The sequence below is a fragment of the Formica exsecta genome, unplaced genomic scaffold, assembly GCF_003651465.1.
Source record: "Formica exsecta isolate Colony F162 unplaced genomic scaffold, ASM365146v1 scaffold122, whole genome shotgun sequence".
NCBI lineage: Eukaryota > Metazoa > Arthropoda > Insecta > Hymenoptera > Formicidae > Formica > Formica exsecta.
In genome coordinates this window covers 2,462,900-2,489,249 of record NW_021848556.1, presented here as the reverse complement: position 1 = coordinate 2,489,249, position 26,350 = coordinate 2,462,900, and the positions used below count along the sequence as shown (strand labels likewise).

Sequence of the window (26,350 nt, the reverse complement as noted above, 5' to 3'; positions counted from 1 at the left end):
CGTTTGCGTTTTTAACTCTTGATGAAAGAAATAATTTCCAAGCATGAGAAGCCAATCATATTTTTTTCCTCTTTTTCTTCTCAATTAATTATGATAATTTGGATAATTCGGAAATAGTTTGGTTTCTAATACGTTTTAAAAATATACGGCTTTACGTTGATTGAAAATTAAAATACGCAGGGAAAATGTATATTACTCCCCTGGATAATTTTATGATTTTTCTCGTGTGATATAAAAGTTGAAAAAGTATATTAATATATAATAAGTTAAAAATTGTGGATTGTTATATTTAATTTGTAAATCTATGTTAAACAAATCTATGTTAAAATAGCAAAAATAGCGATAGGTAACCAACGTTAACTTTTCTTGCTTGCAGTAACTGCTAACATACAACAGTCACGATAACAAAAATATTCTCTTGTTATATTTATTTTAACGCGACAGAATTACGGCACGAGCGTAAAAGCGACTCGTTTTCCGACATAAAATACGAGAGATGTACTAGAACTTATACGATATTTTTAACTTGTAACAACACCTCTGCGCTCTTTCTTTATTGCATTTACTTGAAGAAATTTATTTCAAACGAATATAAGAATAACACAATTGTGTCACGAGTATCCATCATTCTCTATCCTAAATTAAGAAGATGTATAAAGCCATCAAGCTTATAAACTATTTCTCAATTCTAGCAATGTAATATCTCTTACCTATTTGAGTTATTAATTTGGATTAAAAATGCATCACGCGCGGATCCAAAATCGAGAAGTCCATCTTCATCGTGGAATAAAGATATTAAATCCCGTTATATCAGCTCTGTCAGTTTTATTTTATCAATTTTAATGCCAAATTATTGTATTATTAAACTGATTTTTCGCTATATAAAGCAAAATATACAAAATATAATAAAACCTTAATCTTAATCGTTCTGCATCATAATATATTAAAATAAACGTATAAAGATTTAAATTATATTTTTAGATTCCAGCAAAATGCGTACGATCTCTGTCACACATATTTACCTTAGAATTATATAACTGTAACGGAATTGTATCGTGAATCTAAAATCATCACAAAACGAGGAAAAATCGCGCGTGTGTAGAATAGTCCCGCATTATATTTCTAAATTCCTCCGATGTTGAGCCACTTGGCAATTTCCCCGACGAAATTACACCACGTAACTCCACGCTTCTCCAAATAAACCCAACCCGCGCGCGCTTAAACCGTCGCTCCTTCCCCCTTTTTACCCCGACTCGCACGCACGCACACAGGATAACGAACGGAGGAGGAGGAGGGGGGGGGGTTATATACGTAAGTGCACTCGAGCGCAGACACCCCCCCCCTCCCTTTTTCCCTCCTATCCGCGCGCGGCAGGAAATATTTTTCATTAATCTGATTATTTATCGCCCGTCGAGTTCCCGGGAGCATTTCCCGGGGCGGCCCCGGTATCCCGTTACTCCTCCTGATGTCTCCCTTTTACACGTTGTAATCCGCGCCGAGCGGCTCGTTCCACTCGTGGTTAGGCGGTAAACGGAGAAACGCTGGAAAAGGAAACGGCGGAGGGATGAAGGGAAGAGGGGGGGGGGAGGAGGCGGAAGGATAAAAGAGAGACGGAGCGAGGACCGCGGGTGGTGGCGTCGTGGGGGTGAAAGGGAGAAGGACGATGGCGAAATGCCCGTATTATTAAAGCGAGTTTCGAGTGTGTGCGCGTGCGCGCAATAATAAATTTCGACGAAAGGAGATGCGAACGGTGAAATACAGTCGCGAAATGCGTAAATCATGGGACGATAATGCCGGATGTCAACCCCCCCGCGCGCGACGTCGATGCGTTTACGAGCCGGGCACTTAAGCGACGAAAGCGACGCGGCCGCACGTTTAGCGAGGGGTTGAAATTCGAATTGCGTGATGGAAGGGGATGAAATTTCGCCGCGCCTTGTTACGTTCGGTTCAATTTGTCGCGGCTTAACGGAGGAATCGACTTCTATTCTCACTCGCAGAATCTTGAGCTCTATTCCTCCGCGAATACATATCATATTTTTATACAAACTATACGGACAAAAAAAAAATCTTTACACACAAATTTCTTCTCTTTTAAATAAAAATATAAATGTACATATAATGTAATTTATAATTGATTATATAATTATCACTTTTCCAGCAATTAAATAACACAACTGCGAATAATATTCAAAGGTTTTATGTACGCTAAAATTATATGATGTTTATTTATCGCGTAAATTGTACTTTATGCTTTTGTTGTAGGTAATCGATAACGTAATCATGATATTGATAGTCTTCGAAAAGTTATTCCTTTTTGACACTTGTGTCACGATATCACGCGTAATATCAGGATGTTAAATGCTTGCGCAAGCGAAAGTCAGTCAGGAATGTAAAGAAGATAAGATTTCCTGAAAGAGGAAAGAAGGAGCTCGGTAAAGAATTTGAAAAAGCGCTATCGGCGACGCAGTCACCCTTTTTTCAATCTCCGTTTTGCTCCTTCCATTTCCTGATCGTTTGTTCCGATCCCAGAGACCCGCTTGCGCGCGCTTGTTTAGTTCGCTAGACTTTTTTAATTTCGTCACGAGCTGTGTATCTTTTTTCTCATTTTTATACGCCCTTGCTCTTTCTGTCTTCATCAAAGTTAGCGGATTTTAATTATTTTCTTGTTATCCTATATACGCAATGAGATTACGAAATGACGAAGAGATAAAAGGGGAATGATGAGAATCGATCGTCGAAAAACGCCGAGATTGTTTCGTACCGAATAAAATTACATATTACATTTGAGACTAACTAAAGCATTATTATTTACAAAAAAAAAAAATAGTAAAATTGATGCTTCATTTTATTTTTATATAAAAATGTGCATTTTAATTGATTGTAATTAAGACACTAGACACAAGAGATTTTCATTAGCAATGAAATTAATCCTTCTTTCAACTTTATTCATGCATAACAAAGCGAAAAAAAAAAGGGGGAAAAAAACACGCGGATGAGAAAGACTTCTTTCTTGAATTACAAATGTAATTCATTTACAAATGTAAATTTACGCGACTGTCGCGAGGATTAACGAGAGAGCTCGCTCAAGACTGCGCACGACCCTTCGATGCTTATTTCTTTGCCATTGTTCTTCTCACGGCGACAGACTCTCGCGAGTAAATGACGCCGAGACAACGTTTCTACTTGTAACACATGGTCTATTAAGACTAATAATAGTCGCCCGTAGACGCGCGCCTCTGTTCCACGGTTAAGTACGTCTTTGCTCGTCACGGTTCCGTCTGAAAAAAGACCACCGTGAAATACAAGAGGCGGACATGGCGCCGGAGACGTCCGTTATCTCCCCGTGTGACAAAGAGAAATATACTATCTTGATTAAGCATATGTTATAGAGGATAAATTGGATCACATGTCGTGATAAATCGAACCATATGTCGAGAAGTAATTATACGATTTGTATTTCTACTATTTTTACACGACATATGCGCACATATATCTATCTACATATATGTATATAAGTGCAACGTAAAATCAATAAATGTGGAAATTATGATACAGTGAAATACGAGTTTGCCTATCGCTTCTTTTGATTGATATTTTTTCACTAAACATGATGTACAAGCTTTGATATTGCAAAACATCGATTTCTACTATGTTACTTGCTATGTTTGAGAAAGACTGTTAATCAATAACGGAATTACGTGGTTTGTATATAAATATCAATAATATGATAATAATGTAGCAAATAATGATACGCATTATTGCGATGCTTCAGTGCGTGCAGCTGGTAATTAAAAACGAGTGCCGTTGCAACCAACAAAAACGCACGCGTCGCGTCACATCGCAGCCGTCGCACTTGTATCTGGAAGTGTAAAAGCACAACTAACAAGACCGCTTTAAATACGAGACGTGGATAGGCGCAAAAAGAAGAGACCGGAATCTAAAACGAGCTCCGACGCTCGACGATGCGGCATCGTATTGTTGCTGGCGCGGCCGGGAATATTGGAGAACATAACGAATATACATATGTATATCGATACGCACATACTTTTCGTTCGCATTTACAGAAAGAAAAATACTAGCATAAATAAGATAAAGTGCCGATATTAAAACTAAATAAAATTAAAAGTTTAATATCTTTGAAAATATTTCTATTCAAAATAAATTATTTAAATTAATATACATTTATTTATACTAAAGATTTTTTTTTATATACTTGGCATCGATGACAAATCACTTTATAATATATCTCGCGTGAATAAAATTTAATATTTTTCTATTTCGTTGGAACCTTCACATGTGCGTGCGTGTATGGAAGTGCAGTGAATAAATATAAACTCTATTCTCGCGATGTCCATAATGTTAGATTAATCCATTGTATACGATACAACGCATGTATTTGATATTGAAAATATCGCCTGCTTCCCAAGCGACGAGAAAGCAGCGCAAGGCAAAGGAAAAGCGAAAAGAGAAGAGAGGAGACGCAAAAAGAAAGCAGGTGAATACACGTCTGGGAATCTAAAACGAACTGAGATGTGTCAGAGAGCAGTGCAACGTCCTTATTGTTACCGGCTGCCAAAATTACCGAGTGTCCGGATAAAACGCAATGACACAACGGTGACAACCGAGAACATAAAAGGAGAGGACGCGTGGAGCGCCGGCGATTCATAAATTTAGCGCTGAGCATATAGAACACGCGTCTACTCGCGGCTGAGAAAACAAATCGAATCGCGCACAGTCGGATGATATCTTCGAATGTTTGAGGCACTGCCTCGTAAAACAAAAGCCGTCAAAAATCTTCTTTTTTTAATGCTCGATATCGTGGTTAGCTGTTTTATAGATAGGTTTTAATCACTCTCTAGTATATTTGATTATTATACACAAAAAACCGCGACCGAGGGAACTATTTTATGCACATAAAATATCTTCGAAAGACATATACCGCTTTTATACCGGCTACCTATACTTTCAATCGAATTTCTTGTTACCGTATGGATGATGAACGACAACCCATTTTTCGCTGGAAAAATCTTGACGCGCAGGAAGAAGGTTATGGTTAAAAAAAGGGTCTCCTTGTTTCGTCGCGCTTAACTTGCCCCCTTTTTCCCGGGTGGTTTCCCTTCTCGTTGTTTTTTCCCTTCATCCGCGCGTCTCTTTTCCCCGTTGTCATTTATTGGCCAAGAAATTACTTTCCATCCAGCCATCGGCTTTCGTCGAAGAAACAGCCAACTAACAAGCCACCGATCGATAGATCCAGATAATCATTTTAATGCCTTATCCATGGTAATAGACCGATAACATTGTAATGGAACGATAATCACAAAATAAAAAGATACACTGCCACATTATTATATTATAGAAGAAAATTTTCAATGAAATATACAACGCTATTAAGTGCTTCGACGTCTATATTAAATATCATGTCAACGATTCGACATAAAGATTTTTTTGATAAAACAAATAATTCGATTCAATATACATACATGTATATACATAAATCTACAAATATAAAATTTTTAATAAAAAAAAAGTTGCGGCAAAAACCTTGTTTTATCCCCAAACGCACATTTAATAACGTAATATGTAATGTTATATTTATATATATTATATATTATATTAAACAAAATAACATAACATATAGTAATACACTATATTAATCCTATCAATCAAAGCCAAGATCTCTGAACAAAGGAACGATCGAAATTCAAGCATCTCGATCTAAAACGGATAGAGCTATTGAATTATACGATAAGATATTGCTGCTTTCCTCTGGAAGATTAATTTATTAGCAGTGAGAGTTTGAAAACAAATCGCGTTTCCGATGCGTTTCGGCTTATTCGCTAGTGAAATGAGCTTTCCCTTGATTACTGATATTATATAACATCAATTACGTCATTCGCGGTCCGTATTCCGCGTAATATGTCATTCGCAGGCATATTAATGTGTATGATAGGGTATATTCAATTCCTCGTCAGGAACATAAGCCCTAATCGAATCAATGACAATCTTGTTTGACGGATTAATGACAAGCCTTATCGATAGAACTGTTTGATTTGACAACGCATTAGCTTAATTTTTGTAGTGCAAAATAATAGTTATTGTCTTTTTGTCGCGCAAACTGTATCGGTAATTAATATATGCACCAGTCAGATATAAATTATAATATGCAGCACTATTTATTTGACAGTTTTATCGCGAATCTTGCCGGGGAAATCTGGAACAATTTCACACAGTATGTGCAGCAACAGCGTGTGTGTTTCAATCCTTCTAATACAATGGGGATATAAACTCACGGAATTATTCAACAATTCGTATATCTGATGAAATTATGTAATGCGTTAAATTGAATGCTATGTCTATACTTTTTTCTTTTAATATTGTAGACACAGTTTATCTTTTCATGACTTTTACGATCGCATATAATTTCTTGATATATACTTTAATAAAAGATTAACTTTAATTTCTCTTATTAATTTTACGCTCGATTAAAACAGAATCGTAGATTATCAAAGTGCCGCAACGTAAGGATCGAATCAAGATTCGTGCAGAAGAGACATCTTAAATAGATAATCTCGTACGTCATTTCCCGGTGACGTGGCCAGGAAACAAAGCCGATCAGAATTATTCAATTAAACATGGAGACAGGCTCGTCGGATCGTATCCATAAACGATCGCTTGGAGTAATGCCGGCCGTTGGACACGGATCCCGAATCGACCTAATAAACCGGAAACCTAATGCGGTTCAACCTAATAAACCGGAATTACCGGTATTAGGTGTCGGATCGAGCGGTGTATCGCGCACCCGGCTTCTCGGCAATAATGCGAATTTGAATTGATCCTGGCCGCCGATGTGCGTGCGTTGCAGCGTGTTGCAACTCCCCGTATCCGCACGCCGCGCACGCCGACGGGAAGATCGATGCGAATTCATCGCGTTACCAAGAGCCGCGGGGACGCTGAGCGCGTGAATACAGATATTACACGGCTTAAAACAATTAGAAAAGCGATAGAACCGAGGATTCGAGAATTTACCTCATTATTCAATCCTGATTTTCAATCAACACATTCGTGTAAACGCGATATTTCAGTGCTCTTGGTCGTTGGTTGTTTGATTCGTTGATCATTTAATTCGTTTCGCATCGTCTCGATCGTTAAAATAACTGTTCGTTTATATGTAATTGATATACGTTCTTATAAAAATTTTTATTGCTTATGATATATAACAATTAGTCATATTTTTCTATAAATGCATTTACAGAAATAATTACTAAAATTTGTTTCTCTCAAAAATTTTTAATTTTGAGAAAAATAATTTTTAATTAAATCATTCTTAATTGTTGTAAGCAGTCTTGTAATAAATATTTTAAGTCATTGTTGTAAATTTATGTACCGTGATTTAGCTATAAATTATTTATTTTTTCAAGCAAATCGAATCCCCAAAGATACGCGCGGAAAATTCGTGTGAATAAAATTACTCGATCGCCAACGGATCGTCCGAAACTTAGCCGATCTGATAGCCTGAAAAACAAACATATTTTGACAAAAAGGGATCGAGGTGCGATGGGGAAATTTTCGCGATCGGAACGGCGATTTTCCTCGTGGACGCGAAATAACGGAGTGACGCAACGCGACGCGTGCGACTCGATGGCGAAATAATCGAGAACCGCCTGTCGCATCGCCGGACAAAAGAGATATTTCCCCGTCCGACAAATTCTCTCGCTAAATGGGCGCGCGTTTAAAAAAAAAAAAATAGCACTAGGGAGGCCGCGGCCGCGGGAAAGAGAAAGCGAAAGAGAGAGAGAGAAAGAGAGGAAAAAGGACAAGGAGCGCGAAAATAAAAAGCGCGGTCCGACCTAGCGCGCGAAAGCATATGCGCATGGCTGGGCAAATTAAAAACTCGTCGTCCCGGGACTCTGAACCGTGCGATAAATACAATAATAATTAGCGGGAGCCTGCGAGACGAATTTGCTGTCATTAATGCAGGGTAATTATTGGAAATTTTTGAATTTGCGACTAGCCGGCCTAGGCTCTTCGTATTCGTATTCTCGCGTAATTAACGGTCCTCATTATAGGACTCTTTCTCTCTTGTGATGTTTTCTTATTTATTTATCGTTGTTTCGTTAATATGATATGAAAATAAATTGTAAATATCGATACTGGTGTTAAGTATTTGAGAACCTAACGCAGTGCCGTTTTAATAAATGGTGAACGACAAAACCAACTTTCGGCGGAATAAAAAGAATTCGTAAACCAGACAGATGGTTTAATTTGTCTTGTATTTTTGGATCGAACACCCTTCGCCGCAATATATTTTATTTTTGTAGAAAAATAGAGAGAGAAAATAAAAAGAAAAAGAAGGCAAATGATCCCTGGCACATTTCCAAAGAACGAAGAAAACAAGTCGGCCGAAAATTCCTTCATTTGATTTTGCGCGCATTTCTGATCGCAGTTCGTTAGCTTCTTCTTTACGGAAACAGAATCATTCGAAAAAAAATTAGATATTCTCTAGACATTCTATATATTTGCAGCTGATTCTTTTCAATTTGGAATTATCTAGCAAATCCTCTAAATCTTTTCTTTATAACATATTCTTTTTGTATGTGTTCTCTTTTTAGTGATTTTTTCGGTTCTCCATTTTTTTGATATATTTTCAATTCTTGATACATTTTATTTTTTATTTTAAAATCTCAAAACTAAATTCTCAAAACTTTTATTTAATGATGTAAAGCGAGTACTTTATTACAGAATTCTAATCCCATATTTTTGAAATAAATGCTTCAATTATAATAATTTAAAAAAAAATAGAATTTTGTGATTATCGAATCGCAATTATTTTTTCAGTTTTTAGAAACAACTCCTATTTTAAAATTTTTATTTTTTACCTATGATCTCCGTGTTTTGTTCTCCCGGAGGAAAAACATTTCCGTCGCTTTTTAAAATCGTCGCTGTTTGTTCCTCGCGAATTTCGGAAGCGTGTATGATGAAGCCCGTGAGCTCACGATTCTCGAAACAAAGCATTCTCCAGTCAGTGCAAAGGGGAGAATTATTAGCGACGACACATATACGGCGTTAGGAAAAAAAGAATAAACGCGTGCAATATAAAGGACGACTGAGTCACGTGATACGAAGCAATAATCTACGAATTTTGTGTTGCACGGCGTGAAACAAGTGGACATAGTATTTATCGTGATACGCAATCTCGTCGTAGTCGACGAGATATAACTGGCATTTTATTGCCGTATGAAAAACATAACTATTTCATATCCCGTTGAATAGTACAATAACATGCTTTACGACTGTATGTTTCGATTCGATATCGCGAACGTAATATCACATGTAATGCAGCCTTACATCTTTTTCTGGAAATTTTTATTTCCTCGAAACAATAAAATAGGATCAATCGAAATAATCGTAATATAATTACAAACCATATTGTATTTAATTATTACATGACATTTATAAATGTTTTATTTCTCGACAATGAAAACTTCCATGAATATTAAGATTTTTACGTTTCTGAGGTTAAAATAAATAAAAATAATGCGTGATTTTAACTCTACAGAAAATTATCCTCCATTAACCAAGACAATATTCGACATAATAGCATCCAATTATTGTACGTTATAGAAAATTTACTTGAAAATAAAATCGAGAAAAGATTTTAATAAATAATATAAAAAATGATATAACTTTACTTATTTATAAAAAAAAAAAAAGAGTACAGCGTGACATCCAATACTAAAATTTGCAGTGTATTTACTGTTCAGCTTAGAAGAAGCTCTCGAGACAGCTCACGCTGTTGGCTTATATTCGCATAGTTCTTGGTAAGTACGTATCCAGCGGGGCGTTTCGCTCCGGAAGTAAAAAAGAAAAAAAAGTTTTCAACGAGCAAATACGGAAAGCAGGATCGCAGCAATGTCTAGTCGAGACCGCGACCTCTCGAGAGGAAGAGAGGAAGGCGGGAGAAAGCCGGAAAGTGGGCAACCGTTCCCGAATTCCTGCGAATGCAAACGCTCGCCGAAAGTGAGCCAACCGTCTCGCGAGATGTTACGGGTATTTGTGCAGCTACGTTTGTGTATGTATAATACGTTTGCGTGTGTGTATTTTCCATCCACAGTCGCACAAGCGCACGTGTTCCTGTATACGGTAGTTTGTCACAGTCAAGTGCTCGCTAAGTATGCGAGATCATTTGTCTCCGATCTTCTATTCTAGCACAGGCGTCATTCTACGCTCGCCACAAACAGAATTACATGTTTCTGGTTCGTGCGCCCTCATTCCTCCCATCTGTCCCATTCTTTATCTTACATTGAGCCGAAGGGGCGTAAAAGAAACACAAAAATTTGTGATACCCGGGTTCGAAGAACACAGCTGGTTATACGACAGCGGCGGATATAAATGAATGATGACGAGTCTGTCGCCTGTGTTAAATTTTATCTGAAATATGTATGTCCTAAACTCCTGTTCGCCACTCTTATCAATTTTATTACGTCCCGTCTTCCCACGATAACCGTAATCTTCGCGTAACGCACGTGTTCTCCCGCGATCACCATTGCCTAACAAATTAAGCTAACATTTGAGATTGAGATTGCGTTAAGTTTCAGCTATCATAAAACTGAGTTACATATGTCGGGTCAATTATCTCTTGAAAAAATTATTTTTATAATATTTCTTATCTTTCAGATTATATGACAAAAAATCGAAGGAAAAACGTAATTAAATATTGCAATTGGTGATATGCAGCCTGCAGATACTAATAGTTATATATAATATTATAAATAATATTAATCTCTCTCCCTTTCTCGATTGTATATAATCACAAATTTAGAGAAATAATCTGTAACTTGTAATTATTAATTTAAATATCAATAATGCATTTCTATGTACATAGAATTACAAATTAACATATTAATAATTTATAATTATTCCGCGATTAATATTATGTTTCTATTAGAAGTGCATGACATGTAGCGTCTATTTTAACGTCATCGTGATTAGTACGAACCACAATAATGTAAAGCATAATGCAAATATTAATTTGATTGGATTTATTATCATAATATTGCATTTTCTATATAATCGAAATACCATGATGTATGCCACAAAATTGAATCATTGATAAATACGTATTTATTATAATATGTACTTAAAGAAAAAGTTGCGCGCGTGAACTTTGTGTTTAGTTCGATAGTTTCTCTTCCCGGGAGAACAATCCCAGAATATTCTTCTCAACTTGAACAGCTATGATGCTCATGAGTAAAATGTGAAGTGTGTCATATCTCGTAATTTTTGATGGGGCAAGTTTCTATCGAGGATGAATAAAGAAGCGCTTGTCACGAAGACAGGCATTTATCTCGCAAAGAGATCGGAGAGAGAATCGCGTAGGCGTCGCGTGAGAAAAGCAAACAGCGTCCACGGGAATAAAAAATGTATCAGTCGAGAAGCAAGAAGCGACAGTATAGGGGAGGGCGCGCAAGGCGGGTGGAAATATAATACATTTCTCTCTCTCTCTCTCTTGTCTTTCCTATTCTGAAATTTCGCAGCATCCATTTCTTATCGTCTCCGTGGTTACATGGAATTCTCCTCGCGCTCCTGGGACTTCGCTCGTCGGCGAATTTTATCTGACAACTACTTTGGCGAATGGCAGAAGAGAGGGAAAGTCAGAAACGCGGAAAACTGCCAGATAGAGGGGAAGAGGGGAGAATAGTCGCAAGAAGAAGAAGAGGAAAAAGATGAAGAAGCGGAAGGAGAAAAAGAGTCGCAAAAAAGAGGAGGAAACGGTAAAGTTCGAAAATGTGACGCGAAACGTGCGACAAGCCCGACTCCGGGGGGGATGGGAGGGTTGGATGACGGGCTGTATCCAACTCCCCTGCTTCTCGTTCACCCTTCTTTCACCTTCGTCCTTTGTTGCACTTGAGGTGCAAGAGCTGCTCTTGCAAGCACGATCTCGTTAACGGGATATGCGCAGCACGCCGTTCGTCGCGTCGTACAACATCCCGCCTTCTGGTTCCTAGCAAGATCAAAGCGAGGTCTCTCGCGACTAACAAACAGAGCCTTTCGCGCAAGAGAAGGAGAAGGAGGAGAAGGGATATTAACCTCATGATATTCGCTTAATTGTATACTCGTACATACCTCCATATGATGCGGAGGGCCCGCGCGTCGCCCGTGGCGCAAGCCGTTTTATCACGAAATCGTATTTCGCAACCGCCGAAACTGCCGTACATAATCGCGACAATGACGACGATTCGTGCTCACGATAATTGTCAACCCCGTAGCAATTATAATCCGCTTTGGTTTCGCCTCCTTATTCTTGAATCTCAAATCGACGCTAGAGAAAATATCTTAATCTCTTGATATTATCACATTATAAAATACAAAATGGCGAAACATCAAAGAGTTCATAAAGCGTTTTTATTTTAATTAAAATAAATGGAAAAAGGTATTACCATTAAATAATTCCAAGAATGCAGATTTCACGGGATATAAAAGACATTTAGAAACATTGTATGAAAATCTGAAAGTGGAAATTCTAAGATTTTAGATAACGTCCAAAGCCATTTTCTACAAAATGTATCTGAACTTTGCATACAGATTTAAAGTAGAATTAGAAAAAAAAAATAAATAAATGAGAATTTCCAAATCTATTGAAATAAAAAGTACATTGTATTCAAATAAATTCAATCTTATATACAATACGTTTTATCTAAATATTAAAAACAAGTATGATAGCTTTTTCTAATACTAATATTAATATTTTTATTTCGTCAAAGAGAGTTACGTAATCTTTTTCATGAATTTCAAACAACGTCAAGTGTCGAATTTCATCGATAGATATTCACATAAGCTATAAAACCTTCTTCCGCGAGACGGTCTTCATGACGCTCGAAAGTAAACATTCTGAAAGATGCGTGTGCGCGCGTTTGCTTAAATTCGCTAATATTAAGATAAGGCAGCGGCGTCAGGCGACGGAGAAAAAAGCGAAATGCAAATAGCGTGAGAAGGGGGAAGGAAGCGATAGGGAAAATGTAATAAAAGGATAGGAGACTCCGCGAAAGCACGAGCGAGATAACTAGGACAACGTGTTTATACGCTGTAAATTCGTCGCTCGAGATTGTCGACGTCGTCGTCGTCGTCGCCATCGCTGTCGCCTCGTCTCGCTAAGTTGAACGGAAACACGCTCGAACACACGTTCATGTCTGTAACACACACGATCGTGTACAGAGCACGAATATTTACGAGTGCTTCGCCTCGTCGTCGGCCAGGAATCGCATACACGCGAGGCATCGCGTTAAAATTCGATCAGATAATCTTGTTTGCGCCACGATTATACGGCGACCAAATTCCTCCTAAACCACGCGGCATTTTCTCTCTCAGCGCGACGACCACGAATTTGCCGCCGGATGTCAGCGTCCAATTCGAGGGCGCATAAATTTCCAGCTAATCAACGTCCGCCCGAGAAACGTTCGGCGGAGGGTGACTTTTTGCCCTTTCGAGAGAATGGCCGCGTTAGGGCTCTGACCTAAATGCGGAACCGGGTCGGATTCAAAGTCGAACCACTCCGGAAAATCGCGTGTTTGCGTTCGCGAATGTGGAACAAGGGTGTGTGCGCGCGTAACCGGTTCGCTGATCATTGTGGGGCATGTCATCGCGGTGAAACGACCAAGGCGGTGACAAGGACTGAGACAAAGTTGGTAAAGTTCAACCGTGTTACTGCCGATATTATACATATATATATTTCCAAGACGCTTCGAAAATCTGCTTGTTGTCTGCGGTGCAGACGGTTCTGTCTACGGCAATCGACATTTCCTCCTATTTCTTCAATATTGGAAATCTATTTTACTCGATATGTTCGAATATTTACTTGAATTTCGTTCTACGATGTATATATATATATATAACGGTCTCGGAAATTTATTTTCCTCTACTTATAATCTCCTAACGTTTTTGTGGTAGTGAGTTTAAATAAAATGTGTGAAGGATCTTTAATAAATTAAAAATCCGATATAAAACCTATTTTTACGCAACGGCAAATTGCGAGAAATATACTCGTTCAGACGGAATTTTGTCCGTGTCTGGCATTCGATTGATAAATCACACTGAATGTGAGCATCACATAATTGAAACTTCCCGATATGTGATTCTCCATTACAATTTTCCTGTCCCTTCTATTTTTATACGGTCTACAATTTTTTAGTTTCCCTTGAAATAATTATGCTTTGAATGCAGAAAGGCTATCGATTTATAAGGACTATATTGTAATTAAAGGAAAATGAGAAATACCATTTATAAGTATGCGCTTCATGTAAAACGCTTGGATTAATTGTATACATAAGTAATGAAATGATTTCGCTCCCGGGATTATTTATCATGCGAGAGTTTGTATCTCGGAAAAGATTGGAAACCACTGATCCAGCATGGTATCGATCGAATGCATTGTCCGGAGTGCGACGAAGGATTTACCGTCATTGGCGAATCGCGAGGATCGTAGGACAATTTGTCCAGCGTTCGCTCGTATCTTCTAGTACGCCAAGTTTCTCTCGAATGCAACGGACCTTCGCGCATAATAGTTTTCCAGGAACGTATATACCGGAAGTTCGCCATCCGTGAGACTACTCAGAGCTCCTCTTTCTCCTGTGTACTCTCTCTCTCTCTCTCTCTCTCTCTCTTTCTCTCTGTCGTTCCTTTAACAACTATTTGCTTTTCAGGTGACCTTAATCTAGGAAATGGTCACTAAGAGGTATTCTCTCCACAAATGCAGCCAGAGAAGAGACGACTAAAACGAAAGCGAGCAATAGAAAGAGAGAAAGAGAGAGAAATAAAGAGAGAGAAAGGAGGGGGAGAGGAATAAGAGAAATGGATGATATTAATGGATGAATATACTGAGAGATGTAGAAATATTTTGCTTATATCGTTGTCCTCTCGATACGCGCATCCTTTTATCTACATCTATTCCGAAATGAGTAATTGTGAACACGATTCTCGAAATAAGTCCACACATATATACAAAGTTTATAGCTAAAAGATCGGAAATGTTTAGAAGAAAATATATAGAAGCCCCACGATTATTGTACACATATTGCACATATAAAGAGATATCTTTTCTCCAAACAAACTCTTTTTTTCTTATATATTTCTGCTCGGTATAATTGATTAACTTATTAAAACATCTTATTAAAACATTTTTGTATCGAAAATACGCAACGAAAATTCTCCCCAGTCTGATTGACAAGGAAACGTGCGTGAAATAAACAAACGAATAACGCGCGATAACGTATTTTCACGCTTGTCGGCAAATGTGCAAATAGCGTGAAATTGACAGGCGGATGCTGTGCAGAGACGGAAATACGCGCTATCTCAAAACTTGAAGATACAACGGAACATCTAGCGACGAATTTCGCGACGAGAAGGGGGAGAGAAAGTATAAGACCGCGATTATTCTCGTGGAAATTCGTCGTAGCCACGAAAAGGCGGAATTCGTAACGACTATCGTCACCGCCGTCTCATCGTCGTCGTCGTCGTCGTCGTCGTCGTCGTCGTCGTCCGTGCCATCGTCATTGTCTCCCCGCCGGGCACAAAACGTCGTTCAAGAAACGAAGGTTTCTTACCTCCTTGCCGGGAGCTGAAGGCGCCGGTGCTTCCTGCGATGATTAGAAGCAGCAGCGGGCTTAATAAGACTCTCGAGGAAAGCGGCATCTTTCCTATACTCTTCTACCGGCGCTTGCGCGACACGGGCTCTTCTTAGCCGACTTCCCTCATCACAGCCTCCCTGTAAGAATAAGAGATAAGACGTAAGACTCGGTTTCGTCAACGAAAATGAATCTCGCAAAGAGTCTCGTCAGACATGATGGCTATCATTGAGCCACAGCAGACACACATTTGCCGGGTGATTCGAGGATATTTATTGCACTGTGATAAAGATCTAGAAACTAAAACGACCAGTATCATCAGCAGTAATTAGCATTAATAACAAAAAAAAAAATAAAATAAAATAAAATAAACTGAATGTGTAGCATTCTTTTATATTTGCAAAATAATAACGATTAATTAGTGAAAAAATCTTTAGTGAAGAAAATTAGTGAAGAATCATTCTTTGAAATGTCAAAAACGGATCTATCTTTTACCATCGCAAACGTTATGGACACATTTCGAGTAAAAATTCATAACCGATGTTACGCTCGCACAATTGAAAAGCGGAACGATTACTCGTTCTCTCATTCGAGATGACCAGCGGCCCGTGCCTGACGTTGAATGGTACGACGACAAAATACCGGGTTATCTTTCTCGCCATGTTTTCTCTCGGCTTACTTATTCTCGCCCATTCTTATGTCGTGCAAGCACATAGCGGGAGAGAGAATACGAGAACGAAGTAGATTCAGAAGGCGAGACGCGCGCGGGATGCCCGGAGGGGGTGAGGAGGACAGGGAACGCGGATGGCCCCCGGGGCGCGTTGGGTTTCCATTATGCTAAACCGCAAATGGAGTCCTGCGATCGAGTGTCTCTTCGCGGCCGATCCCCGAAGGCACACACAATGGCGCCGCTGGCAAGGCTCCTAAGGTGTAATGTTACGTAGAAATTAAATTCGCCCATATTCTCTCCCGCTGGTGCACGCGACGCGTCTTTCCGCTCGCGGACGACCTCGTCGACGACGACGTTTCGCGTATCCCGACCCTGTCATCCTGAATTCGTCACCGTCGCCTCGCGACGAAAAGCATCAGCCCTGTCGTGACACTCGAGCTTTTTACGCGAAAATACATTTGCGACGATGATTTCTATGGTTTTCCCGTGAAAAATTGCTCTCACGCGCGAAGTCGAATTTCACCAGGGATATTAATAGATCGGCGTATATTCAGATTTTACATGTGAAAGAATTTTTACGATTCAATTTTTTATCCTTTGACGAATTTGGCACTGAAACTTTCTTACTTATGTGATAGTGCAATTATAAAAGTTATTTCATATATCAAAGGTTAAACTTTTTCAACGTAATAGTAAACATAGTCCGAAATCAGAAATTAAATTTAAATAGGAAGATTTTTAATGATCCACGATATAAGTCATATTAAAATTTTTTCCCTGCGTCATTTTAAAGATTTGCTATGCAGACAGTTTCGTAAAGGAAACGCGACGTATGCACAACCGACAAATATCGGTGTTCGGGATTTTCCACGACGCAGCTTTTCCTCTCAAGGACTCGATTACAGGCGAACAATTTTATTTGCGTACCGCGAACTTTTTCATATCAAATTTTTTTTTTGGTCATGACTAGCAACGAAAACTTGTTATATCGTGCGGCGCTTTTGCAACGCACAACGCGCTATGCTTTCAACGCACATTTTCAATATCTTTTTAGTTCTCCTCGCGTGTGCAGTTTATAAATGTTTGATCGATTCTGAGTAGACGTTAGATTCACGGCTTTGATACAGGGCGATATCAACATATGTATATGTACATTCCCCGCTTTGAAGCAAGTAAATATTCAATACCAGTAACATCAAGCGAGAATCTTCCGGTAATTAAGTTATTGTATAAATATTACAAGATCAAACGGAATAGAGCGAGAAAAATATATAAATAAATGCTAGATATGTATCAACGGGCAAAATTTAGTTTAATTTTTATTAGTTTATTTATTATACATTGCATTTTCTTTGCGTTCATCAAAACATGAAAATTAAAAATATAATTGGCAAAATGTATATCGAGAGAACAGGCAAGAAAATCCGAATAATATTCAAAGCCAGATAGAAATTATTTCCTCGAATAACGAATAATCGCGACATTTGATGCGCGACAAAAATAATTTTCCTTCTAACTAATGCAGCGAATAATTAAGACGATAATAAAGTTAAATTAAAATCTGAAAAAGAGAGAGAGAGAGAAAGAGAGAGAGAAAGATTGTATCTCTACCAGGACTACAAGAAGCGGAGAACAAAGATAGAACTTGGGAATTAAAAGCTAATTTCATTTCAGAGAGAGTTGATTTCCCCCCTATCGAGCTAGCCCCCCCCCCCACCTTGCAAAAATAAAAAAACAGATAGCGCACAATTATGAGCTATTTATGAGCTTTCATATCCCGCAAATTAAAAATTTTGAGCTCGTTGCACTGCGCAGGAATTTAATACTTTTGGTGGGGGGGCTGAGTCGATATCGACTATATATACATAAGTTTCAATACAATTATCTAAATTTATATTTCATTAATATCCAATTATAATATATATGTATATTTGTACTTCATTGAAGATGAAATCTAGTAATGGAATAGAAGAAGATATTGCAAAAGATTTGAGCCTATCATATATTTGGTAGAGAAGCGTGTATATTAGAGAGAGAAAATCGCTATAAAATTTCACCTATTGCGACAGATATTTCAATAGTTTCGATACAATCGACGTTTTAACCATCCTTTTCCTCTCGTTTTACGTGACAATACAGGTGGATTCTGGGATCTAGTCGGCTTCCAAACAATGCCGGAAATTTACAATGTTGGTTGAACGTTTACCTGCTGCGTCGTATGTTTAGAAGACAAAGAATAACAGGCCTGGAAAGAAGAAAGAGAGACGAGAAAGACGGAAAGCAAGAGATAAGACCGTCCAACAACATTGTTTCTTTCCTAGGAACATCCTTGTCGTTTTAAAGCCAGCTTCGCGCGGAAGCGCAGGGAAGCTTCCGCTTTGACGGTTTTCCTATTGATCGCGCAAATTGTATTCCTTGAACGAACCTGAAGGATTGCAACATTGGCGCGACACGATTGCAATGATATTATCAAAAGCGATGCGATAAATTGGAAACCAAGAATTGATGGAATCCCCCGAAGTCGAGAAGAATCTAAACAAACTCATTGAAACACATACTTTAACAAATAATGATCTACGTAACTGATTAAGGTAAAACTGCATAAAATTGGCGGAGCCCCTCCCCCGTCCACGTATAAATATCAAACAATTTTTTTCAATGAAAAAATAACAAATTATACAGCATACGCATACTTTAATGTCAAACTTCAATTTGTTATATCTTCTAAACCAATGCCGCCCCTTACTTATTTCTTGCGGGGAATTACTCAGAAGAACCTCCCCTACAACATATTTAAGTGATGATAAAATCGGAGATGTGTTATCTTTTATGCAGTTTTACCCTGATTAATGTTGATTTACGGAACAAAGTGAAATATATTGTTTGCAATATTATAATGACATATACCGTGCAAGTGTATTACTCAAGTTAGGTAAAGCGCGTATAGAATAAAGAGATCTATAATATCTACTTCGTAATTCGTTAGATTTACCGCTCTCCAAAACTTCGGAATTTCTTCTTTCAAAAATTGCCTAATATGACGTATTCAAAGAACTTCAATTTATTCGCTGCGAATCTCTTCTGCGAGAAAGTCGCGGTATGAAATAGCTCGCTGGCATCTTAAAGACCGAAGAAAATATTATACTTCACGGGCAATCGATACGCCGTCACGCTCAGCGGCTTGCGAGATGCAAATGGACCACTTTCACGTGTCATCGCTTATAAATCTCTCTTCTTCGCGTAGACGTTCGCCAAAACGCGGAACGGGTAGTAACTGATGGAAACGATGTCGAACGCATTTGGAGGAGAACGGTGCGATGTGCGGAAAAAAAAAAAGGAAAAGAGAAACAACGTGCGGAAGAAGTTGCGCGCCGGCAAACAATGTGGTCTTATCTAACGGAAAATTTCCGCGGGCTCACAGCTACAGACATATATGGAAGGAAGGACTTCTTCTTCTTCTTCTTGTTCTTTTGTCCCGTCTGGCGAACGTAGCTTCGAGATCGGCCATTTGCCAAACGAGATTGAAGATTTGCACCGTTGGTTCGCCGGTTATTATCGCCGAAGCGTATAGATGGAGGGAAAAAAGAATCACGGTGCGAGAGCGGGGGAATAAAAACGAACGGTGGCGGAGAAATTGGGATAAGAGAGAAAAGAAGTTTAACGGAGATATGGAAAGGCAAGGTAGAAAGAAAGAGACGGGAAGAAAGAGAATAGAATCGCACTGGTTTATCGTAGTGGATTCTGGACGATTCTTTTCCTCATCGAAAAAGGAAGAACCGAAAAGTCGGAATCGAGAGAAAGAACGACAATGTTGTGACGCGGGACGCAAACTTGGTCGGAACTTTGATGGACGATCCGACGACGACGACGATGAAGCTGGACCGCCGTACTTTCATGAACTGGAGGAAGATACGATCGCGAAGCTTCGCGAGAAGTCCTTTAGAACTGACCGGGTCGCGTTAACTTATATTCGAAGAGTATGTGCTCAAGTGACATTATTTAGTTTCCGTTCGGCTCGATAACATTTTCTATCGTGCTTCGTGGAAGTTGTGCCTTTCTTCTGTGGAAGGTAAAGGCGAAAAATTGAAAATCGATATAAAGCTGTATATTTAAATCGTATTAAACGTAATATAAAAAATAAAAATGTTTCTATTAATTAATAAAAATAAATGCCAACATTTATATTTATTATACTTATTACATTCTCCAAAGCATAAATACTTATATAAACGCGCATTTTTAATTCTCTCGCTACTCTCTCTCCCTCTCTCTCTCTCTCTCTCTCAAAGACTTATGCGACAAGAAATACAAAATTTCTTTTTTTCTTTCCTTAATTTCACGGAAACTGACATACAATATATAATATCATAATTATTTAATCTTTCACAATAAAAATTGTTTACACTTATAAATTTACTATAGTTAAGTCATAGAGATTTGCCTCAAATTGCATGTATCGCAAAAGATTACAATGACGATCTCTTGGTATTTCAAAGATATTTAAAGCGATGCGTGACGCGCGCGAAGCTTCGGGAATGAGGCGAGTTAAAATTGTCGTGGTTCGCAATCATCTCGAATCGCGACTTCTCGCCTTCCAATCGTTAACACGCGCATTCCCGTTCTCCGTAATTACCCATGCCCCCTTTCCCTCTCTCGTTCCCGTTCTCGCATGTATCGCTCGAATCCCACGCAAATGAACGTACAATTTACCGCACGCGTTTCCGCAACCCTTTTCCCCCTTCTCATTCTCTCTCTCTCTCTCTCATCGTTTCGTACCATGCGAATTCCTCGGCATCGACGCCGACATCGACGAGGACGAATCCGCCGCATCTCGTCGTCCTCCCCCTCATCCCGTCCTATCCCTCCATATTCTCGTCGACGACGCAAGGTATGCGATTCTCCGTGTGCCGCGTGGAGCCAATTACATCGTAAGAAACGTTAACTTAGTTTGTCGAGCAGTTAGCGCGAGAGAGGTAGTCTTACCTCCCTCGATACTACGTGTACATCCCTGGCGATAACGGTGCCGCGGGACGAAGAGATATCAAGTTATATAGTTGGGAACATCCGCTTTACTCGCGCTCTATCCGTTCTATCCACCAATACTAGAAGCATACGTATATAAAGGTACGGCTCCACAGAGAGCGGCGCGAGGCCAGAAATTCCAGGCTCGCAAATTACGAGAGAGTCCGATGAGACGCTAACTCTCCTTCACTTAATCTCTAACCCTTAGCCGCGGTAGTAATTTTCAAGTCAAAGATCTTAAGCGGCAAGAGAGAGGCGCGTAGAAATAATATTTTTGTGAAATTAATGGACAAACATTAATAGCAATTGCACTCGAATATGTTCGCCTTTCTATTAATGATATTACGCAAAAACCGTGATATAGAAAAACAATGCTAGTTCGCGAGATTATATCGATAATAACAGATAATAAATAAATTTTATATAACATTATCGAGGCCACTGCGAACCGTCAGGGACAAATGTTCGTGCTACAAAGTATTTACGGTATACATCTCGTAACAATTATATGTCGCTTTCTGTAGCGGATCGCTTTCCGTAGCGACACTGGTTTCGATCCTTCTCACAGTCAAAGCTTGACAATTAACTGACTAAACCATCGTGACTTCTCACGCAGCGATCTTACTGACATCGCGTGAGTTGTAAACAAATGATATTTACGAAAGTCTGCTTTGTATTCCGCGAGAATAAATTCGCTTTATTCTCAATAAACTTTCTCAACAATAAAACAATATACACATTGTTCAGAATCTCACTTTATATGTATTGAACTAGATTTTGATTATTTTATTGTATTTATAATATTTATATTTTATTTATATTTTTAAATCTCATTTTTATTCTGATTAATTATGAAATCTAATGAATAAGTCTATCGTCAAGTAATATATTTTGTTTGTGTAAAATAATAAAAATTTTCTTATAAAATTTGAAATGAGAAAATTATTTGTAACAATTAATATATTTTTGGAAATTGTATTTATAAAATTATTTTCCTATAAAAAGATGTTGCTAATTGTCATCAATTGACATCTCCTTTGAGACACTCGTTTGTTCCGTCTTATTGATACTTAACGGGCATTTATAACACGTTGAAGACGCAACCGGATTATACTTATACGGGTAATCGCCATTAAAGCTTCACGCCAAACACATCCCTCCCGTTCCCTCAGCTTTGAGACTACTTCGAACAGGGGATTAACAGGCGTATATCGAAAATCAGGTCATGTCCGTCGTGGATAGAGAAGACCTGTAAAGTTTCTCCCTGGTACAAAACCAATTCCGCGCGGCAAACAATTATGTCGTGAGAAACAGCGTTCTCGAACGAGTTATGGCAACGTCTCTCTCGCGAGGTATATGGGACTCCCGAAGGTTCGATTGCGAACTTATTCTAGTTATAAAGAGGATTGTTGGTCGGAGCGGCTCCTACTATGTCAAAGGGACGATACAGCAAGTCAAGATAGAACAAGACACTAACGTCTTTGCAAGTAGAATGATAAAGAAAAAGAATAAATTTTTAATTTAATTTTTAAACTTATAGAACAATTATTACGTTCAACATATTATGTAATTTTTTATTTTTTTTTTTTTTTAATAAAAAGAAATATTTCTGACTATTTTACACAAAATCTATTCATTGCGCGACAAGTTGTCGATAAACAAATGAGTTTCTTGGATCGTTAGTTATTTTTGTCACGTGGACCATCGACTTTTTTTCAATATCGAACGGCAAACACGTGCAATAAAAAACGACGCATGACTGTGCATTCTGCCTCTCGGATGAGAAGCGGATGTCGAGCCGCGAAAAGTTCGATCGTGTCGAACACTCCTGGAGAACGAAATGGCTAACCGGATACAGCGTGCAATTAAGCGGAAGTGCGTAAAAATCCGTAACTTCCCTTGCGTTTTCCGTCGACGTCGGGAGAAAAGGGAACGCGCGACCGAGAGGGAATAGTTTCGACTTAGCTAAGGAGAGTTTCTCGAGGGCGGCCACGAGGGTGGTGTTAGCGGCAACGGTGTGGTGAGGGCGAGTCGAACGAAGTCGTGCTAAGCAACTTAGATTAGTTGAATCGACTGGTCTCTCGGCTGGCGAACCGCCAGGCCAAATTGTCAAGAGAATTGCTCTCCCCCTCCTCTCTCTCTCACTCTCTCTCTCTCCCTCTTGCTCTTTCGAAGTCTCACCACCGCGTACTCGCCGTTTCCTCTTCTACCTCTCACCAAAGTGTTCTTTCGTGCGCGGCGAAACAAAGGGAGCCGTTGACGTAGACGGAAATCTGATTCGCGAGAATGTACGTCGTTGATTGTATTCCTGCGGCTTGCAAGACTCGCTCGCGCATACTCCACGATCGCGCGGGACAAAGATCTCGATAGCTCGCGAAATTCTCGGCGATCTCGTACGTGCCCGCTGTCGTGAAATTGGAGAACGCGATATATTCTTCGTGTGCGAGAAATTATTCAGTTTTATCGACATGCACGTATCAGTATAAACCGAGAGAAAAACGCACAAAGAAATAAACTGCAACGTATAAAATTCACAAAATAACAGCAAATTTATTTTCATGCAGTTTCCAATAATTTTTATTTCTTCTATATATAATGTAATTATCGCATGAAATATTATAAAATATAATGCATTATGTATAACATTACTGTGTTCACAATGAGAAAATGATTATTAAAATTAATGTGGAATCAAAATACATACGTTTATTATGCAGCTATTATTAAAATTGTTATCGATTCGTATACATGGACTATATTGAGAAAATATTTCTTATTTTAAATAAAAAGATAAATATATTTTTAGGCTATAAAATATATATTTGTATAAACTATTTGTTTTTTGTGAACTTAACGTAAATATTATAATATTTAATATCCCGTATTATCTACCAAACAACAGCAATGCTAAAAAAATGTCACGGGCTATATCGCTCAATAAAATCGAAATTAAGTGATTTCTGGCGCAAATATATTTAAACCACGTAAAAGAGCTTAAGCCGGCAAGTCGTCGACGAATATGACCGATGATAAAAATGACAGTCAGTCATCTCGAGAGGCACAAGGCTGGCCGATTCGCGCGCGCTTACCGCGCCCGTCAAAGGTGCTTTTATCCGGATCCTTTATTTCCGTCCCGATCGCGAAGTTGTATGGGTACGGCACCAATTCGTTTTATTGGATTCCGCGTAAGGGCGGCGGCGGCGCCGTGCGTTTTTCCGAGTTACCGGGCGGGCGAAGAAACCCGGCAGGCGCGTCCTCATCCATCATCCGTCTACGCGGAGCGCCGAGTCATTTAACAAACGTCTCTTCGAGATCCCATATTGCGCCGTTCGCTACTAGCACACCGCCCTCGCGAGAGATTTGACCGCGCTATGCTCGTAGCGATCGGTTCGTTTAACCATAAAAAGCGCACTCACGATTCTAAAATTCACGAGATATGTATGCGTACCTCGGAATAAAAATAAATCAAAACTGTAGAAATTTTTCCGTTTAAAAATAGACATTAAGATTTTAAACATTTTGTTATATCTTTTCTCCTTTCTCAGATTCGAATGATAATATAATTGCAAAATAGAAATATTTAGTATATTTGTTAATATACTGAATATATAATTATTTTTTGTATAATTAGAGATTTTTTACAATATATTTTTGATATATTATAAAAATTGAATTTTTTATTAGATATAAAATATTCCCATTAATTGTCATCTCTTCTCCTCTGGATATAATATATTTTTATTTCTGATAAATAAAAAATTCATTATTATATTATATATTTTAAGTTTAGAGAACTCTGTATTTCGCGTCGCAAAAGATATTCTCGCGAACAATTCTTTTTTTTTCAAACTTCATAAAACTTTACAAAATTGATGAAATAGAGAGCTGTATATCGTCATAACTATATTTAACTATGAGACAAATAAAGTGGCCAATTCGGTCACTGCAGTCAAGCGCCTTTACTTGCTTCCGTATCGTTTGCGGAATTAATAATAAAAAACACTACGATCAAATTTGTCAGTGGAAGCGAGAAAGACGCGTACAGAGGAACGGTTCATATTGATTAAATGCTGTGCTAGTTTTCGCGCGCGATCGATAGCGAAAGCTACTCGTCGGATTCCTCTGTCCGGAACACGGTCCTCGTATCTCTCACCCCCGTTAACAAATCACGAGCCGCTTTGGTTCATATTGCGCCGCGTTACAGTCGCTGTCGTTGCTCTGTTACTCGTCGTCTACAATGTTGATATTGTCCCGGGAAACCCTAAAGCCGACAGAGAAGCGGAGGTGCCATCGGATCGTTGGCTCTTTGTCGTGAAATTCGCATCCTTACCTTAATTGGGAGACGAAGTTTCATAAACGATCGACGAAAGCTTCTCCGCGTGCGACAAACTTTCTTCTCCCGTTCTCGAAAGCGACTTAATAATTCTAAGGTCTAATACGAATTTACAATTACGTGAATTTTACATGGACATTCACGGCGCGGACCGCCCCTTTCTCCCGTGAAATTAGAATGTTGTACGAGAGCGGCAAGATTAATTGCGGCAACGTCTTAACGGTCGTTACCGTCCAATCGAGGAGGTTAAAAAAGAGAAGTTGATCCCTCGACTTATCGCGTACCGCATCTAATGTTATTAATGACCCCGCGATCGATCGACGTCGTCGATAATTAAGAAGGTTTAATCTGGACATTTTCGAGGAAGTAGCGTTTGATGTATTCCGGATATTGAAGACTGACTGGACGATTTTATCGATCGTTGCATTTTTTCTTAATAAAAAATCTCAGAAGTAAGGCTTCAAGCTTTTTGCGCCGAGAAAAATAAGAGAATCAATTAATATTGTAATCTATTCAATTGCGTCAATTTCTTGATCAAGAAATAGTAAGAGGAGGAATATCTTAAAGACGAGAAAATCGCTATTAATATCTCAAGAAATTGAAATATTGATAAAATTAAAACAAGACAAACTGTTAACAATATGTATTACATAGTAAAAATTTAAATAAGCAGAAACATGGACATGATCGTCGCGCAGTTGCAGATGT

The 26,350-nt window shown here is 38.7% G+C and overlaps 1 protein-coding gene across 2 annotated transcripts in view; it reads right to left on the bottom strand.

The window, feature by feature from the left end:
• The window catches only part of LOC115244919, a 239,805-nt gene that overhangs the window by 101,559 nt on the left and 111,896 nt on the right, over positions 1-26,350 (bottom strand). For both annotated transcript variants that reach the window (XM_029822936.1, XM_029822943.1), the window contains exon 3: positions 15,597-15,757. In XM_029822936.1, coding sequence (XP_029678796.1) covers positions 15,597-15,684 — 88 coding nt within the window. In that variant the 5' untranslated portion in view covers positions 15,685-15,757. The remainder of the gene's footprint in view (positions 1-15,596; positions 15,758-26,350) is intronic.